Raw genomic sequence first — 20,106 nt, forward strand, 5'->3', positions numbered from 1 at the left:
AGCACTCCTACACCGTAGAGCCAATTCTAGAAGTATTAAGTAGAAGTAGAAGTTGCTATTTAACCAGTTAAGCTCACTGAGATTTTAGAGTGACCCGGGCAGGACATCAACAAATCTATATAAAAACAGCAAAACATGTGTCACATATATAAAATCCAGTGTTTATTTTTTTGTAAGCACAACTGGCTTGCAGTGGAAACATGGTGGAAATTGACATTGCAGAAAGGCAAAAGCAAATATATGTGTACAGCCTGAGCATTGAGGGTGGGCAACCTATGACCCATGAGGGTTAGATGCAACAGCATTTTATCTGGTCTGCTGTGTGCATTCTAAAGACAAATTCAAATTCAGCAACTGTTGTTGAAAATTTTCATAATTTCAAATAAAAACTTCCCACATCTGTGCTGCAGTGCATACTACAAAAACATTGTCAAAAATCACTCATATATATTTTTTTAAATACAAAAACCCCAAGAGTGCACTTTAGCTTTTTTTGTTTACATTTTCAATTTAGTTTCTAATTGGATACATTTGACAAAAATCCTTCAAATAAAGTATTTACATATATCTCTCACGTACACCACATATAATTGTTAAAATAATCACACACTAAAGTTAAGGTTAAGAATGAACAATAGAACAATAGAAATAAAAATGTACATAGCCTGAATCTGTTTGCGAACACACTGCAGGGGTAGTGCAGACTCCAAAATATATTTAAAGAAATTATCCATCAAACAAAAAATAGTGGTGGCGTTCCTGCAAATAATGCAAAAGAAGGGACGGTTAATCTAAATTCAACACACAAACAGAGTTTCTATTTTGTTTGGGCTTTCTAAAACACATTTTTAAACACTTAGCCTTGATGAGAAACAAAAAGACTTGAAGAGAGCTGCTATGGTGAAGAAGCATTTGTGTGGGTGTGTTTGAGAGACGGGGTGACTCAGGGTTCAGTGCTTGGCCTCCTGCTGTTATGCAATTACCCTTACGTGGGACGTCTGGGCTTATGTGCAGCCACACAAGGAGCTAGCAGGCACCACCTCCGGAATTCTGGCCCAATAAAAGGATGTGTCGACAAGATTTCCACTGAAAAAGAAAGTGAAATATCTTCTTTATGCCAAAGGAATCTTTGAAAGGTCCTACGCTGACCCCATGAGCACCCCGACAGGAGGGGCGCCCTGGGCGTCAGCTGGCGATCGCTGGTAAAACGTCTCTGTGCGGTTGACGCGCAGCATTGGTGGGATAGTGTCTGAGCGGATGTGGAGGATCCTGGTGTCCGTCACTTCGCAGTCGATCTGCATCATGACCTCAAACTCCTTGTCTCCAATGATGCTGTCTGCAAGCAGCAGATAAAGACTGTTAGTTACAAAGCTATTGAGGGATGCTAATGAACAAAAGAAAGATGAATAAGCAGCGTAGTGGTCTCTTTATTAAGACTTCCTCTTCACTCACTTGCAATGGCCATAGAGATAAAAGTAAGAAGTGCTGTTGTAGTAATGAAACAAATATGTACACCAAGGACCTCCTGTATTTTGTTTGTTGATGGAAAAGTAAATACCTTTTCAAGACATGTACATGGAAAAATTAAGACTACTGCAGCAAAAAACAAAACACAAACTTCTGGGGTCAGTGAGTTACATCATCTACTTTGCCATCACACAAATGACTTTTTTTAGAAAACTAAAAAATACTGCAGACAAGTACAATAGTAGGAATTTAAGAAGTGTCTATTTCATTTGTAGTAAAGTTCCTTATTGGGTGAAGTGCAGATTAAACTATCAATGCTGCTGCTGAATTATTAGCATCAACATCTATACATCCATCCATTTTCCGCACAGCTTGTCCTCACTAGGGTAGCGGGCCTATTCCAGCTGTCTTTGGGCAGTGACGGCGTACAACATGGTCTGGTTGCCAATAGTATCAACTGTTCTGATTTCCATAGTTACATTATTCCTTTTTGCTCAATTGTACAATTTTTGCAGTTTTTTATTTTGTTTCTGAAATGGGGAGGCACACCCCTGGTTTGCGTGCTTCCCTGGGAAGGTGAGGTGTTGCCTGGCGACTGAGGAATGTCTCCAAGCTCTGCCTTCTTGGCACTGTAGCTGGTCAGGGGTTGGGTTGCATTGTGGTGAGTTTATGCATGCTTTCAGACCTGAATTGCACTGTGACGCAGCTGCACACTCAAAAGTGGAACCCTTCGCCTTTTGCGACGCTTGTATTTATTATTATTTAATTATTGAATGAATGCATGATGCATGAAGCACTTCCCATCTTTCACTTTTAATCAATCCTCACTCCTAGTCGCTAAATATAATATTCTGCTACATCTTATTCTCTGCACATGCGGTGTGCTATGAAGCAGAGTTACGATGCGTACTGCCCTGCATACCATTGTTCATGAGTGAGAAAAAACACTGATATTTCTATTGTGTAGCAGTTATCATTAACAATCCACCTCTCATCAGTACCCAGGCGCAACATGCATTGTCTAGTAACATGCAAAGTGCAATAGAGGACTGCTGAGAAGCAGCTGGAGGTGATTCACGTCGAATTTCTCCCCTCATAGACCAAACATCTCCCAACACATATATTTAGGAAGAAACCCCCAGTAAGAGAGTGAGAGAAAGGGGTCTCTTGTGGATTTAGGAGAGAAGATAAATTTTGTTGTGAGACCATGACTTACCTGAGCCATCTTGAAACAAGCATGTGTTTTTCTGACTTTAGAGACAAACATCCTTTAAGGTGGACACGGCTTGTAAAATTCTTTCCAAAAAGGGGCAATTTAATAAGTAGCTGAAAGGTTTATATTAATGTTAGAGTGGGCCTTAGTAGATAGCAAAAAGGCTCAATATGACGAGGTACATTACAAAGTAGGGCCGCATGGTGGACGAGTGGTTAGCATGTAGGCCACTCAGTTAGGTGATCGGGAAGACCTGGGTTTGATTCTCCGCTCTGTGTGGAGTTTGCATGTTCTCCCCGTGCATGTGTGGGTTCTCTCCAGTTACTCCGGTTTCCTCCCACATTCCAAAAACATGCTAGGTTAATTGGCGACTCCAAATTGTCCATAGGTATGAATGTGAGTGTGAATGGTTGTTTGTCTATATGTGCCCTGTGATTGGCTGACGACCAGTCCAGGGTATACCTCACTTCTCACCTGAAGACAGCCGGCATAGGCACCAGCACGCCCGCGACCCTCGTGAGGATAAGCAGCATAGAAGAAGGATGAGTGGATTGAAGGAACAGAAACCATGTCTGAGGGTCTTAAAGAGCCCATGTTATCCAAAAGCGACTGTTTACTGATGTATGTATGTATGTATGACAGTTTAATGAGTATCCCAAGGGCCTGTGTAAGCATAAGCATACGAAAAAATCTCATCATCTGCCTCACTTCTTTGTTTCAGAAGCATTCAAATGGTGGCTTTTGAAGTTGCTTTTCAAATCAGGCTTCGCTACACATCTTAAAATGCAGCCTGGAGCTCTGCCAACTATCCATCAGCTCCAGACGTGGGAGTTGTAAGTTTCATCATTTTGTTTTTCTTCAGCGGGAAGGCTAACCTTGCAAAGTTGGCAAAATGTGAGTGTAATATTAGCTCACATAGCTAGATAACATGCTAGTTAACGTATTTTTCCTGTGCCACTCCTTAATGTTAAGTTGTTGTATGTGATATATGTCATCTAATAGGTTCAAAAAGTGCAGGGATACAGTGTATATTTCAAAAAAATGGCAGCAGTCAGAATCAAAAGACGTTAACTTCAATTGTACGTGTCATCTTCTGACTTGCGTGGAATGCGCTCTGAAATAACGTAACCGAGACTTAAAAATCCAACCTGAGGTCTGCTTTGTGTGTTTTACTGCCAGTTCAAAGGAAGAAGTTCAGCAGTAGATGAGGTCATGCTCAAGATGGACAACTAATGACATGAACACCCTTTGGAATCTTCCGGTCGCAGAGGGAGCTACCATATTGTCTTTACCTCCCTTGTGTTCCCCCTTTTGTGTAGAAACCTGTGGAGATTCTGCGATGCCGAGGAGTTTGATGTGTTGCACAGGTGGTTGGAAAAATATTTCAGCTTTTAAACAGCTTGGAGACGACTCCAGCTTCATGTCTGGGTCATAAGGGAGGACTGATCCGAATGATTTTCAAGTTGTTAACCCTGTCAAGAGGTTATTCTTCCATTAGCCATAAAGGGCCTAGATCAGGGGTGCTCACACTTTTTCAGCATGCGAGCTACTTTTAAAATGACCGAGTCAAAATGATCTACCCACTACAAAAATGCAAAACATCTATTTATTTTCATATGTATTGAGAATTATTTGTACGTACAATGTATGTTGATGTACCTTACATAACCAAATGAGCCAATATTGCAAAACACACATAATTAACTATTAACATTTTTTGTAATTACCTGAGTTTACTTTGATGACTTGCACTGAATTGAATCAGCCAGGGATGCATAGTCCGGACAGTAGCTGCTGATAGCCAGGTTAGCCAGGCAAACGCACTTCGAAAAAGACATTGTGAAAAAAAAAGTCCACCTCCCATTCCGTATGGAAGTGATATGTTTTTGCCTTTTTACTTGGTCCAGCTCCTTCACTCATTTTAGTGACCATAAACTTTAGCGAGGGCTTAAAATCTGACGCAATTCGCCGACTAGCTTAGCACTTTGCATCGTTGTTTACGCATGAGCGGTGACCTAAATGTCAAAATTCAGTTGTCATCTGATTGGTTGTCCTGTATGTCAATCACGTAACGGGGATGGATGATAGGCTGACATCGTAAGTTCTGCTGCACTTAGAGACGTTGTTTGATTTGATTGGTCACCCGAAGGGCAACATTCAGTTGTCATCTGAATGGCTGCCCTGTATATCAATCAAGTGACGGCATTGATGCTAGGATGATATTTTTTTAATGTCACGCCGCGATCGACCAGCGATCGACCAGTACCACCTCCGCGATCGACCGGTAGATCGCGATCGACCTAATGAGCACCCCTGGCCTAGATTATAGTATTTTCCAATAATGCTAAAAATAAGTCAAGAGGTCCCACAATAGTGTCTTGGGTGTATGTTAGCCAAAATCTAGCCTTAATGCTGAAATTTAGGCAGTTTACTAAGTCCGACTTGGAACATACCCGTTTGTGTGTCTGTAGCTTTAATGTTAATGAGCTTGGCTTGTTCATGCCTGTTCTGCGTGTGTATCTCCACTTTATGCATATACACTGTATAAACTTGTCCAACATAATCACAGATCATGGTGGGAGTGGTCAGAATCTCTACCATGTCCATGAGAAAGGATGTTTTTCCTTCACGACTTCTTCAACGGCGACCGTTAGAGCGCCTGTTAATTAATTAAACTTCATCCAATTGTATTTATGGCATTTAAAAAAAAAATATTTGGATCTTAGTACATATTGCACGCAGTGATGTAGGGTGAGCTTCATAGCTGGTAATGTACCGACTCCTTTGGATGCTTTTTTGTTCATTAAAAGGGATAGCAAGAAAAAGAAAAAAATAACAATTCACTTTGGTAAAGAAAATCAATTTGTTTTCAAACTCTTGGCCTTAGCTTTTAATTGAATACGACGTACACGCAGCCTATCCTTCTGATCAGAAAACATTATGATACTTTGTTGTAAAAGTCTGATCACCTACTGTTGAGCTTGTATATAATTATCCATCTTGGCATTCTAATTCATTCATTAATTCAGCTGAGCATAAAAATATCTTGAATGCATTTATGCATTTGACTTGTAACAAATGAAACTGCTTGATTTTCTTCTCTATGAAAGGACAGCAGCAGCAAGCACCTACCAGCTCATGTACGCCCCCACCCCTTCAGGATGAAGTGAGTAGTGCAAGTGTTTCCCGTATTACATTTCTATGTATTTTACTGTCCTATTAGAATACAAGTAGAATGATGTCACACTTGCATTATGGACATTACGCAGGCTGTAGAAAGTCATGGTGTATAGCAAATGTTTTTGCATTGGTGACATGCTGACAAACTCAAACTGGCAGGCGCACTGCGTCGAGAAGAGACGCTTGCAGCAGCCTCATCTCAGGTTGTGCTGAGAGGCAATTTACTTCAGAACGCTAATAGGGGCACTGTTTAGATTACAGCAGTAGGAAAATCTGAATCCAATCTCATCAGCGGTGCAGCGCCCTGCCTTGAACCCGCTGTGGCTGCTGCTGGTTAGCTGAACAGCACATGTCTTCAAGAGTAACTGAAGTGTGTCTCCCACGGTCTATCCACCTGTAAATGATGTCATCCCCAAAACATTCCTCTTCCTCCAAACATGTCACTTTCACTTGATTGAGCTACTTTCAAACTCTATGGCTCATTAAATAAACACATACACAAACCCCTCAATCCTTAAAAGGAGCCACTACTCAGTCTGATACAATTCCAGAAAAATGCCAAAGGGTCAAGTATCTTTACCAGGAATCTGTTTGCATCAAAGTCACAGTCTTGTTCAGTTATTAAGCAAACGATCACATTAACAGAGGTTGTCCACCCCCAGATGCAAGCCATTTAGTGACTGGACGGGAAAGGCATTCCTCAAGAGAGAGCTGGAAAGAATTATCCTCCACCGTGGAATAATCACGCTCCAATGAGAGGACAGCGTCGCTCGCCATTTGCATTGAATCACTTGGAAGTTGCAACTTAAATGGAGACAAAGAGGTGGGTCCATACCACAGACTCTCCATCACCCTTTTTGGTCGCTAGCCTTGTGGCATCTGGAACAGAAGAATGCTGAGCTTGCATCTGTGTGCTAACTTAAACCCGGTGTCAACATCCTCGCCAATGAGAGATTAACATCCGTAATCAGAGATCATTGGGAGAGCACAAAAAGCTTGCGACGTCTTGGACTGCAGACTGCAGGCATGACAAAATGTGCAAATCGATTTGCCCTCCGAGCTCATCCTGAATAGCACCTTTGTTTGGGCCTTGATTTCAACCATTAGCAGAGAAGGAGGTCTAGGATTTCACGGTTTACTGCTGTTGCAATGGACCATGTGACTGACACAGACCTTAACATTACTCTATGACAAGACTGACCGAAAAACAATGTTTACCTTCATCAATCTTCATACTGAACACACCCTTTGCTCACAAAAAGTAGGGAAAAAGTCATTTCCCAATGGGCTTGTCTTCATTGCATTGGAGCTCATATTATATAATTCATTTCTTTCAGTTGGTGTCAATATGCTGTTGGCCACCTACCACAGAGACAGACAAGAGAAAAGCAATCGCATGTGTTGTATCTGACAGCCAACAAAAACAACCACAACTGGCTATAATATACATTCTGGTATAGTATTTGAACAGAAATGCCTACTGTCTTTCAAAGAACTCTTCATTGATAATATTTGGAAATGATGACGCGGAACATCTTGGAGAACGACTTGATGAACTCACAGAAACTAAACATGTGAATGATTCAATAGAAGGGTGAGAGCCAAATGGTGACCTAAGTATAACCGACGCACCATTGGGGTGTACCTTGTCTTTGGAATAAGCTTTAAAAAAATAAGTATCCATCCAAATAGTTATTAGAGATAGCCCAGATCTTCCATGCTAGCTCAGATCAGCTCTGTGAGCTTGCAACCTAACACTAATAGATAGCCATCACATCAAAACAGTCCCATGCTGGCCGGTATGCATTATTTGGACACAGAGACTGTGGGCCACTGCAGTATGGTGCATAATGGTGACTGAGGATACTTACTGCAGGGTCCACATTCACGGCACATCAACAATATGTGTATTATTTTTCCCACTTCTAGCCATGTATCCACACACGTTGCAATGATGCTGCAATCTGCTAGACCGGTGCTTCTCTAATAGTGGGGTGGGAATGAAAATATGCATGATGAAAAGTAATTGAGAACCACTGTGCTGGACCAATCACTATCATGTAGTACCGGCCAATAATAAGAGCGTAGAGACAGGAAGAGCACAGTATCATAGATATGTGTAATCTATGTAATTCTACTTCTCAACTGCTGCAAACAAGAGAGCAATTTTGTCAAAACTTGCAACCCTGAGTGTGTTGCCTTCCACATGGCAGCACTGTCATTGACATCCATAATAGAGATTGACTTAAAATTTCTCACACAGGTCAACACGCTCTACACTACAACTACAATCACCACAAAATGGTGGAAAAACATGCCCACCAACTTGCAAAACATCCTTGCAGGGGCACAGGAGGGACTTAGTAATTGTCCATAAGTCACTGGCCATATTTGGATGACTTATACAACCAGTGAGAATATCTGTACTACATATGAGCTTGTCTTACAAAGCATTTTGACCACAACCCATAGAGGGCATCCCAAACGTAATTTACAGTCATGACTGTAGATACCACAAAATCAAGCTGTCACATAATTTGCTGTTGGCAGCACCATTAGGAAAGACTGGCACAAAACTGCATGGGTTTGGCCGAGCCATGGCAAAGTCTAGAGGACTGATGTTTTGTCAAACATTAAACAGGGAGGCATGGGGTACAAAGGAAACTGTCTCACACAGTTTTGGAATTTCTATTCCTTTCTTATTGCCTTTCTATTTCTTTTACGAGTATCATTACTCTATAAACATGTCAGGCCTGGCACTTGTATAAATTATTTCTAGTACAAGATATGAAGAGCCAAAGCCAAAAGGAAATCACAACATTGAGAAAGCATTTCTTTATCTTTGGGCCTGCATGCCTGGACGTGGTTTGGACGATGGCTGTGCAGCCACGTTGCAGCTCTTCTAAATACAGCTGAGAGGAGAAGCCTGAGGGATGTGACAAAAAGGGCAGAGTACTCCAGATGTAAGGAGCAAGACAAATTGATGTAGCAACTGGTATTATGCACACTAACTCGCCATAACATACTGATTATGACAACAGTGAAGCATTGCCGTTCATCTGTTCCAGTGCTGACTGATCCATTTCCACAACTGTTGAATAATAACAAGAGTTACTTACCGTTTATATTCATGGCCGGCAACACCACAGACATCTTTGGGCGATTTCCTTTATTGTGGCTGGTGGCAGGAAGTAGCAGATGATCCTGAGAATAAACAGGACAATTCTCACTTGGCAGAAAGGTCTGTTTTATTATATCAGAAATTAGATGTGATGCTTGCTTCTTCTGATCAAACTGAACCAAAATAAAATTATATGGGCGAGGCAAACAAGACTAAGAAGCTAAGATTCCTCTTTTAAGGGTAGTGAAATGATGCGTGCTGAGGTCAGTGGCATTTTTTTCTTATAAACGTCACACTGAGACCAATTTCTATGTTCCAGCCTATAATCAAAACATTTTCCCTCATTGCTAAGCACTTTTTTGTCTTTAATCCCAGAGAGACGATAATTGCAAAGTAATACAGTTAACAGCATTGGAAATACTGGTTCTGTGAGACTCTGAAGAAATGCTTTAATTCGAGTACATAGCACCTATGAAGCACCTATGACATGAATGGGGGTGTAGATGTGTGATGCCATGTTTTCAAAGAGCAATCCTAGTAACATACATGACAATTCAAAGGACAACGGTAAATATTAGGAGCCAAACCCAATATGCAAAACCACAGGAGCTACAAAAGAGCCAGCAAAATGTGAAAACAATAAATCTTATCTCGAGCACTGTAGTCCTTACAGTGACTCACCCCCACTTGGCATTGTCACGCAAATGTATTACTCTTTGGAACACATATTGCTTTGACAAGCCTTTACTTAAGAGGTAAAGAAATAAACTGCAAATTAATTATTCCTTTGAACACATTGTTTTGAGAAGCCTTTCATTAAAGGGGACCTTTGTGCTTTTTCCACTTTTCTGACCTATAATTGCGCATTTGGAAGTGAGCCCTGAAAGAAGTTTGTAATGTCTCAAAACAAATGTGCGCACCAATCATGTGGCAAATTTTCATCCAAGACCAAGCCAATGAGTAAAACAGTTTCCTGTGCATATTCTGTTCTTTTGTTATTAGCCATATTGTACTTAATAGTCAGGACAGAGATACATGTCCCCCCCTTCTTCATGCATCCATTTCCAGTTTTATGATTTTTATTGTATTTCTCCTTTTTGCCATAACATCCTTTAGATGCTCACTAAGATAAGGTCTCATGAGATTTCAAATCTCGGTTGGACCTCCAAGTTGCTGTCAACTTTAGATGAGCATATTGTGCCTGAAACTTTTGGTTGAATTCCAAATTACACAACCTTTAGGGCAAATGTAAGAGTAATTGAGTTTTAATGTGCTGTACTGCTGTGACAAATGTTGTACTGTACTCAGTATACCACCATTCATGTGAAATGAGTGCTTTCATATTTAAGTAAATAACAATAAAAAGGCAATACTCACAGTTAAGTATAAATCAGTGTTTCACAACTAGTAGTTAAAATTAAAGGTTTATGGTTTGACATATTCTCCTGGCACTGCAAGGCACAAAGAATAAGCTGGACCTCACCAATGGGACTATTAAATGCTGCCCCAAATGAGAGGGTCCATGACTTCTCATCATCAAGGAACCTACAGGCTAGACGAGCTGACATCAGAACTTTGGCTGCCATGACGACAGGTACATTTTCCTTGAAATATTTTGGATAAGGTCCTCCTTGAAATCACGCAATGTTTCCACAACGTCACCCCAAAATACGCATGATTACATAAAGCCACAGGTGCCATAACACAAAAAAGCAACTGCAGATTTTGGCCTTGTGGAGAGGTACATTTTCCATCACCTCAGCTGTTTTCATACTCAGACAAGGCCACAGGTACTTGCATATCTGCTTAAAAAGTGATCTGGGTTTCAATAGGAATGGGTCGGAACAACATAAAGACCTGAACTGCTGGGGAGAGGACAGTAATAGTATGAAATATCCACTAAGACATATTTTGCCAAGAGGGACAGAAGTTCAAATTGATAGTGATTTGTTTCAAATTCAATCCAGAATCTTGGCACGTTTTTTTAACCACATCATACAGAGTGGAACAAGAGCCCACCCGTTTTAATGAAATACATAACACCCTGAAACCCAGGAAACAAAATAAAGTCACTTCAGAGCAGAATTTAAAATGTGCCATATTTCTGTAATAATATATATTTAATAGTATATTTACAATTGTCAGGGTTGGTTCAGGTAAGAAGCCCTGTTACATATTTTTTTAGTGACATTTTAACAATGATATTCAACTAATAACACAGTGGTCAGAGTGTTTGCCCCCTCTCTGATTTCTTATTTTTTGCTTGTTTGTCACACTTAATTGTTTCAGATAATGCTCCATAATGTTTCATAATGGTTGTCCGCATTAAGGTCAGGGATGAGCTGGGGCCTATTCCAGCTGACTTGGGGCAAGAGACAGGGGGACACTCTGGAATGGCAAACTTATTACAGGGCACATTTAGACAACCAACTATACACACATTTCACACATTTGGAGTCTTAAGAGTCTTGAATTAACCTGGGTTGTGGAAGAAAGCCGGAATACTCCCACAGAACCCCCCGCCCCCATCTCAAGCGATTCAAAACCTTGAGGCGAGCCAGCCAGTGTGCAGCCACAAATAACACAAAATTAAAATGCCAATATTTGACCCAAAAGAAGTTCTCAATTGGATTCACATTCAATTGTCCACCATTGTCACTATTGTTCCAGTTGTCACCATGCCAACGCCCGAGTGACAGGAGGTCTTGATCCTTGGCCACCACTTGGGTGTTAAGACTCCCACTGCACTCAGCGAGCCTGATGATGCCTCAGTGTAAAATCATCTCTACCGGTGAAGCATTTAGGCGAAAGCAGGCACTATCAATTTTCTTTGTTTTATATTTCAAAGCATGATGTACCTTCACTGGGCTGTTTCAATGTACTGTCTGACATAGACTGGAGTCATTCAAAAAAGAAATTCTGTTTGATTTGGTTAGCACTTTAGAGCATGATGTTACACTGGGGCCCTCTAAAAATATCTTTCCGAGAATAAAGGACAGCACTAAAACCCAAAGCGATCAAAGAACTGTTACTGTAAGTGATGTCCACTATTAATCATGGCAAGACAGCAAATCCAAAACAGACCCGAAGTCCCGACTGAGGTAAAAACCCTAATGAAGAAAGACTTAAGATGACAAATGAACACATATTCGTGCTGAAAACCTTAAAAACATGATCCTAATGATTGAAAATGGGCAGAAAAGGACTGGAAAGGGGTAGTTCCACCCTTGGGTGTGTGAACATCATCCCCGTCCCCCACCCCACTCTCACATTAAATTTTTATGTTAAGGAACAGATCTATTACATATTATTTATGATTCATTCATGAGGACTTATTTTCTTTATTAAGTCACTTTATGGACAGTTTGTAGGAAAAGTGATTTTTTTCTTTTATGTGGCGAGTGTTAATATCAGCTTTGGGAGGACAAAAGCAAACTTACCCTGCGGAAAGACACGACATAGAAAGTGTCACCTCGTCGGTTGATCTCACCAAAGAAGTCATTGTACGTGTGATGGGGTGCGTAGTACACCTGCAGCTCCTTTCCGGGAGTCCTTAGAATATAAGGCATGAAGAAACAAAGGCTTTACCAATAATTCATATTTGAGCTGAAAAACCTCAATGAACATAAAATGGACTTAGTCTCTTTGAACTTAAGTTGGACTTGAATAAAAATCACAATAAATTACACTATTGCTGAGCGTCTCTTTCCTGACCAAAAAAACCCAGAAATAACCCACAAAGACGCTGAAATTCAGTGTGTCAATGCAGACATCAGCTCATCTGCATATACGGTATACTGCGTTGATTCGCTTGGAGCAACTTCAGGTGTGGAATATGCTGGTTACATTTAATGGGGTTACACCCCATTTAGCTTGGTCAAAGTACACATTTTGTACATTGTACGTTTAGTACACAATGAGGTGTTATTCATCGGGAATCACTGAAGCATATGCACCCATTCATCCATCCATTTTCCAGGCCGCTTATCATTATTAGGGTTGGCGGGGTATGCTGGAGGCTATCCCAGATGAGAGGCGGGGTACACCCTGGACCGGTCGCCAGCCAATCACAGGGCACATATAGACAAATAACCATTCACACTCACATTCATACCTATCATAAGTTGCATGGTTTTGTATTGTTAATTGTATTAAATTATTTTATTGTATTAAATTGTATTAAATTTAATTATTGTATTATTTAATGGTCTCTATCACAAACTTTTTCCGTGCAATTATTTGCCACTAGTATTAGATATGTGCGAAGATTGGATTTTCAAGTAAATCCACATGGTAATCTCTTCAGATAATCCTTAAAGATATGAATAGAGAAAAAAAATGTCCTTGAACTTAGGGAGTTGGACCTGTTAAAACAGATTCCCCTTTGTCCTTCACATTTCCTAGCCGGGAGGAAAAAAACTATAGGGGGCCAACTAAACCTATTGACTCCATCTGTTCTGATCTGAGAGCAGTTCAGCAGAAAAAGGTTTTGAGTGCCAAACTCTGAAGTCAAGTACTCAGGTCATCCTTTACAATCTGTGCTTCATTAAACTGTAAAAAGGAAAGAGGGCGACGATGTCCAAAAAAGGAGTAAGAAATGTTACCTCCCATCATGGTTCCATTTAAAGAGCCACTTAAGTCAAATACTATTACACAGTATGAACAGTACATTCACGTAATGGTGTTGTGTTGAAGGGGACTTTAGTATGTTTGTGAAATATGACAATTTTAGTTTATAGATCACAAATATGTTGTACTCACAGGTTGTTAAAGCAACAATATTTTTCATAATTAGACACACGAGCTTGTGAAAAGGAGAATTGAGTCTTTGTTGTTGTCATGGCGACTCCAAGATTACCTACTTTAGTGGGCTATAATACTGGTGGACCAGCTAGGAGGAAACTGACGTGTTTAGCATGTACATGAACTCCTCAGACTTTCAACTTTCAAAGAGCTTCACCGTAGCTGCTTCTTTTTATCATAAAATTGAATTGCTTGTATAAAAAACAACCAAGACTTTTGTGAATGTGGCACAAATTAATATCATGCATTAACTCACTTGTCGTCTGCTGTTTTTGTGTATCGAACGGTCACAATCTGGGAGCTCTCCGCAGCCTTATTTTCTGTTTTCTGTTGGGGGGAAAAATGCATTAATAAACAAGACCTGACTCATGCATACCGATTAAGGCTTGTGTTGTATTCTCGTGTTAAACCATACCAAAGTTTCAGATAATGAGATTTGCGCAATTGGAAGTGAGCCCTGAAAGAAGTTTGGGATGGCTCAAAAAGCTCGGTTTCAAAATGCGTGGTAAAACTGCCCCTTTGTGATGTCACAGAGGGGGGGGGACTTCCTTATACGGTTCATGGTTAGGAGGCACTCTTGTGATCAATCACAGCAGAGTGGGCATGCCTGGAGGCGGGCATTTAATAAATGAAAACAGACCGTTTTGGCAGGAAACACAAATCAGGAAATAGAGCTGGAATAGGTGCAGATTCTGGAAAATCTAAAAAGCTGGAGACCACAATTCAATACAAAGGGTCAAAAGTTGAGCATAATAGGCCCCCTTTAAAACATGCAATTTAAGAAACAATGACGGAATTGTGTTTTTTTATTAAAATTAAGTCCTCCTGAACGAATGCATTCTTGAAATCTGCTGCAATTGACTGCTGCAAACTGCCCTAATCCCACAATATTATTGTATTTACTTTCTCATTTGACTTCTTATGGTGATTAAATGCAGCTCAAGATAAATTGACAAAAGAGAGGAAGTGGGGAACGGAAAATAAGGCTCCAAATAAAAGCAATGGCTTAAATAAGAGGTTTCAAACATGTAGATGGGACTTACCAGAATGGTCCTGGAGGGCTTGAGGTGATTGTTACTCGTGCGTCTGGACTTGGTCAGCTGCACTTCATGACGGTGGACCCACCCCCTCAACTCATGGGCCAATCTGCCCATCAAATCACACATTTAATTTTTTATTACCAATTGAGGGATCCATGTATAATCTTTTTGAAAGGAAGCGCACTCACTCAATACACTTTGTCTGATTAACAGGAGGCTGGCAGGGCGGCGGTGGCCTGAGAAAGTTCAGCTCCTTCACCACCATCAGGGCCTTGTCCTCAGAGCTGCAACATGGCAATCAAATACATATAGATGAGATTCTACACTTGTTGAGAGGCTTGGTAATATACACTATATGCGACAATTTCATGTTCACACTTGACCCGTTTAAAAAATGTTTTTCTCATTAGAGAATATGCTTTCAGTGCAACGCTGGAGCCAAGATGGCTGGCAGTCAAACACCCATGGTGAGCAAGGAGAAATCAGCTTGGCTTTTTTTGGAGGCTCCGAATTACTGTGAAATTTATGGATTTGTTTTTATTGGGTACTTTCAGGAATTGCATTGATTACATTTTAATGTTAACCAAGTGTAGAGTTGGCAGTGCTTCCGTCACTTATTCAGGGGAAGCTGGTGACGATGCTGTGAAACCTGCATATTGTAAATAGTCACGCCTCTGTTCAATTAACCACCAAATCTCCTATAAGCACCAGGTGTGTGGGAGCCAAGAGCCAATAACTGCCTGGGTCGTGTCAAAAAACATTGTCCTTAACAGCTGTGGCTAGAGGCAACCTCCTAATTTGGTACTACTACACAATATTGCATTAGTTGCAATCTGAAGTATTGCATGTGGTGCACTCTGTGTGCACTTTAAAATGTTAGCAACTAATGCTTACGGTACTGTTGTTTACAATCAACTAATTAACGTGAATGCTTGCTGAGGAGTTTGCTTTTTACTGCGATTACAATCATTGGTTCTGTTGTTGCTGTGTTGTGTAACTTAATGGTTAAGAAATGACCATATGTGAGTTTTCCTCAATTCAGTATCCCTCCTTTACTATGAGTCCCTATTGGAGACCTGATCATTTACGTGATCTTACCTGATCATTTACGCATTTCCAGATACACACAGGTACTACAATGGCACTTATGAATAATAATGTGTCAATACCTAGGGACAGGGTGACCTGGCTTGGAGGGTGCAAATAAAGGTGAGGGTGATTAAAATCAATGCTGAGCCACTAAGGACCAATAAGAACGAGTTGTTAACAGATACACTTGAGATGCTTCCATTGTCTTCCCAGTGGTAGAACAATGTGAATGTTCTTTCTTGAGTCTTTGTAAGCATATATTGCAACAAGATGTTAATGATTGCGTATAAGATAAGGTATGCCTTCATTAGTCCCAAGGGTAAATTCCGCATTATATTGCACGAGTTGATGTCCATAGTCTGTGCACACCTGCCAGGGCGTCCACCCAATAAATCCCTCCTTTATCTAAGATGATGTGTTGACTAAACCTTACATTCTCATCTCTGGAGGTCCTCAAAATAGTTCTGTTGGACAACATGTCGGAGCACAGGGGCCTGATCATAACTCACACAGACAGCTTCCTATTCAGGCAAGACCCCCAGATTAAATTTCACCCACCCCCCATTCTCTGCTGTCACCCCTTCTGTAAATGCTAATGTGTTCCTTCCTGCATGTATCTGTTGTAATGCTGCTAGGTAACCTGATACTGCAGGTGACTGACTTGCACACATTTATATCTGACTAAACACAGACGTGGATATTAACCACCTTGCAAAATATAATTTTGAAGACATTGAGGTGACGGTAATGTACCTAAAAAAAAGAATGTTATTGTTGCAATTTTCAAATTGTGTTTAAAATAGAAAGAAAATTATACAAGCCCTTAGAAAAATAAGCCGTAGCTCATGATATAAAGCTGCATGTCAAACAAGCTATGACCCCAATTTCCCACCTTGTTCCTCAAGGCAAAACTTGTGTGTGTGTGTGTGTGTGTGTTGTAACAAACCGCACCAGTTCAGACAAGGGCCCCTGCCCAGGTGCACCCTCAAATTATGTTGAGCATGTTACCTGTCGGCCACCTTGGCAGAGCCACTTCCACGGGGCTTGGGGTCCATTTCTGAGGAGAAACCCAACAAGTGTCTGCTGTGCTGCACTGATACAACCTCCAGCCCAGAGTCTGTGTTGCCCTGAAGCTGACTGATGAAGCCGGACACGTGGGTGAGCCAAAAACAAAAAAAAAAGGAGAGGTGAAATTAGGACACTTGAGGGAGAGAAAAAGAAATTCCAAGTGGCCCTCATCCTGTGCTCACAAGGAGGAAGGTTTTTGTTTTGCTTTAAGCCACAAGCCCAACAGTGTATTCTTGAGCGAGACTGAGTGATCCAAAGCAGACTGAGGAGCACACGTAGTGTCCTTTCATGCTTTTACAACACTAGGTGGCATTTTCATTGTGGGCATATTTTACATTCCTCAAAACTCACAAGATGTAAACAGGTACTGACACTCACAGCTGCATTGCAAAAAAAACAAAAAAAACCCAAAGTTTTTATAAATGCTGCAGTACACACAGAGAGAGCAGCTTATCAACGCCAAAGAAACCAACTTGCATCCTCACTGAGAGACTTCCACTCAGGAGAAAACAAACATTTTTAAAACATGACATCAGAAAATCTGTTACAAAAAAATCCCACCACACAAAATGGGCGGAATTTATATATTTTTGCTGTGCTCCACTTGTATATAACCCATCTTTTTTTGTCAAAAAAGGGTAGCGATAAACACAACAGATGAAAAGGACTGGTCATGTGTCATTTATGCCACTGGTAGAGCGTGATATGTTTTGTTCTGACGTTCACAGTGGGTAAAATGTTTACAGCCATTCCAACCTCAGTAGGGTTGTTCTAAGGTTTTTTTCACCTATTAGTCACAAAGTTACATAAACTTTGGCTGGAAGATCAGAGAGAAGTTGCAAAGATGACTTAAGGAACATTTGTTTCCTTCATGTGAGAACAATTTGACTCATCCTCGCAAAGACACATACAGTATGAGTACCACTAAATTTGCATGCTTCCTGGATTAACTGCAACATACTGTCTGCATCAACTGATTTGCTGTAATCATAGCAAAGTCTAAGCTAAACTAAAAGTTGGTCTGTGATTTGATGAACTGCTTTTGTGTGAACAGCTTGATTCAATAGGAAACCGTTTGCACTGTTTTCAATTAGTCTTTGGAGAACGTCTAACATGACATGCACGAGTCCCACAGTGAGTCATAGGGATTCCCAATTATTTCCTCTGGTGATCACATTATTGTGAAGTCCACCATAAATTACACCTAGCAGGAATATAGAACTTACAATATCTGAATTGTTTTCATGAAATAAACAACCTACAGTAGAAAGTGTTACCTTATTGGTCCAACATTCAGCACTAAGAAGACCAAGACCACCATGAGACACACCGCTCGCCTCTTGGGAGCCGTTGCCTTCAGCACTGAATTCTACAGAGGGGGAAAAAAAAGAAGGCAAATTGATTTAAATCAAACAACATGTCAAAGGCAAGTTGTGAATAAATGTGTGACTTAAATAGTAACTCATATTTCAGCAAGTGTTTTTTCATTACAACAGTTATTAAAGTGCATCTTTTCAAGGAACAGCAATACAGAAACTACACTTGGATATACTTTTGATTAGTTGGTGTGATAAAAGCCATTACTGTCTACATAGCTGACATCACAAATATAGTATAGTTGAAGCATGGTTGTGGTAGCATCATGATCTGGGCCTGCATGAGTGTTACTGGTGCCGGGGAGCTGCGGTTTATTGAGAAGAAACATGAATTATGTGAAACACAAATACTATCTTTTCTGTGCATTCTGGAGATATAAAAATCATATACAATGTGCCAGCACATTACTGCATGTAATGGGAAACACTTATTCCACCAATAAAGAGGTAAGAAGGCTCCATTTTCATATATATATGACATGCACCATCAACTCATGATGGACTCATCATCATGGACCACCTGGAATTTGAATTCATATTGTTTATACAGGACTGGTTCTTTAACAAAATTAATTAGTTAATTAGTCAATTGTAATATTTTGAACAAAAAAAAACATTATTGTACAATTAATTTACCATGCATGTATATTACTCTACAAACATGTATCAAATTAAATATAGGTTGTCAAATAGTACAAAATTGTGTACTTTTGTACCAGTCACATATGTGCTGTTAGGTCAGGTAACAAAAGGAGGTTCGACATTTTAGATTCTGACATGACGTGCTCTCAGAAACGTCACCATTAAATTAATGGTTTTGTTAATTAATGGTTTTTATTAATGTTCTTGGTTCATGTTCTGCTGGTTCTTGAAAAACGTTAAATAAGTGAATAAATAAATGTTCTGCTGGTTGAAAAACGTTAAATAAGTGAATAAATACATTTGTTTTGTGATAATAAAATTACATATGCAGCAGTGCCACGACACAGCGTTAGCATTCAGACCTCCAATGCAGCCCACCACCTCAGCTTCATAAAACCCTATGGGAAAACCTGGACTTTGTCTCTCAACTGGCCTGGGAATGCTTCAGGAAGCGCCGGGAGTAACTGGATGAAGTGGCCAGGGAGAGGGAAGTCTGGGCTTTCGTCCCCCAGATCAATAAAATGTACTATAATTGCTTGCAGCACGTGTGGTGATCTGATGAGACACAACTGTGCCACGACAAAGTGGTTGGGAGTGCTCTAAAGTACATCCAAGTTTACGTTACATAGCATTGTCCCCTGGAGTAGATGCAATAAAATGTTTGCTGAAATATGAAATACTGTACTGTATAAACTGTAGCTGTGCTTTGAACTGAACTTCCAGATGCTCACCTCACTCAGCAGGCCTTCCAGTTGCTTCCTGAGGTTGCCGTTTTCATTCTTCAGCACTGCGTTCTCAGTCAGAGCCACTTTCAAACGGGCCTCCAACGAGAGCAAATACTCTTTCTTCTTTTTCCGAGATAGGGACGCTGACTCGCGGTTCTTGATCATGCGCTGCTGCCTTTGGGACAACTTCGACTGAGGTTGGAAAAGTTGGACAGACAGAAACAGAAGGGGGGAGGGAAATAAAAAGAATAACACTTAAGATGATGACTCATGTCACAAGATTCATCACATCTGGATGCGTTTGGGGAGCAGCTATCCAAACAGGCAAAATATGGCAGTATTGAGTGAGAATGCAATGAATGCCACCTGCTAGGCAATAGAT

General features: G+C 40.5%; 1 protein-coding gene across 3 annotated transcripts in view; it reads right to left on the minus strand.

The window, feature by feature from the left end:
* Positions 1-140: 140 nt before the first annotated feature.
* atf6 (activating transcription factor 6) overlaps positions 141-20,106 on the minus strand; it is a 31,918-nt gene continuing 11,952 nt past the window's right edge. For 2 of the 3 annotated variants that reach the window (XM_078790090.1, XM_058072187.2), the window contains exons 8-16: positions 19,731-19,916; positions 18,259-18,350; positions 16,922-17,050; positions 15,013-15,108; positions 14,828-14,930; positions 14,041-14,111; positions 12,422-12,533; positions 8,980-9,064; positions 141-1,336 (exon numbers count right to left, since the gene is read on the minus strand). In XM_078790090.1, coding sequence (XP_078646216.1) covers positions 1,140-1,336; positions 8,980-9,064; positions 12,422-12,533; positions 14,041-14,111; positions 14,828-14,930; positions 15,013-15,108; positions 16,922-17,050; positions 18,259-18,350; positions 19,731-19,916 — 1,071 coding nt within the window. In that variant the 3' untranslated portion in view covers positions 141-1,139. Of the gene's footprint in view, positions 1,337-8,324; positions 8,787-8,979; positions 9,065-12,421; positions 12,534-14,040; positions 14,112-14,827; positions 14,931-15,012; positions 15,109-16,921; positions 17,051-18,258; positions 18,351-19,730; positions 19,917-20,106 lie in introns of those variants that run through there. The other variant, XM_058072190.2, reaches the window with a different exon arrangement.

Source organism: Doryrhamphus excisus, linkage group LG4, assembly GCF_037039965.1.
Source record: "Doryrhamphus excisus strain RoL-2023G ecotype Guam linkage group LG4, RoL_Dexc_Guam_v1.1, whole genome shotgun sequence".
NCBI lineage: Eukaryota > Metazoa > Chordata > Actinopteri > Syngnathiformes > Syngnathidae > Doryrhamphus > Doryrhamphus excisus.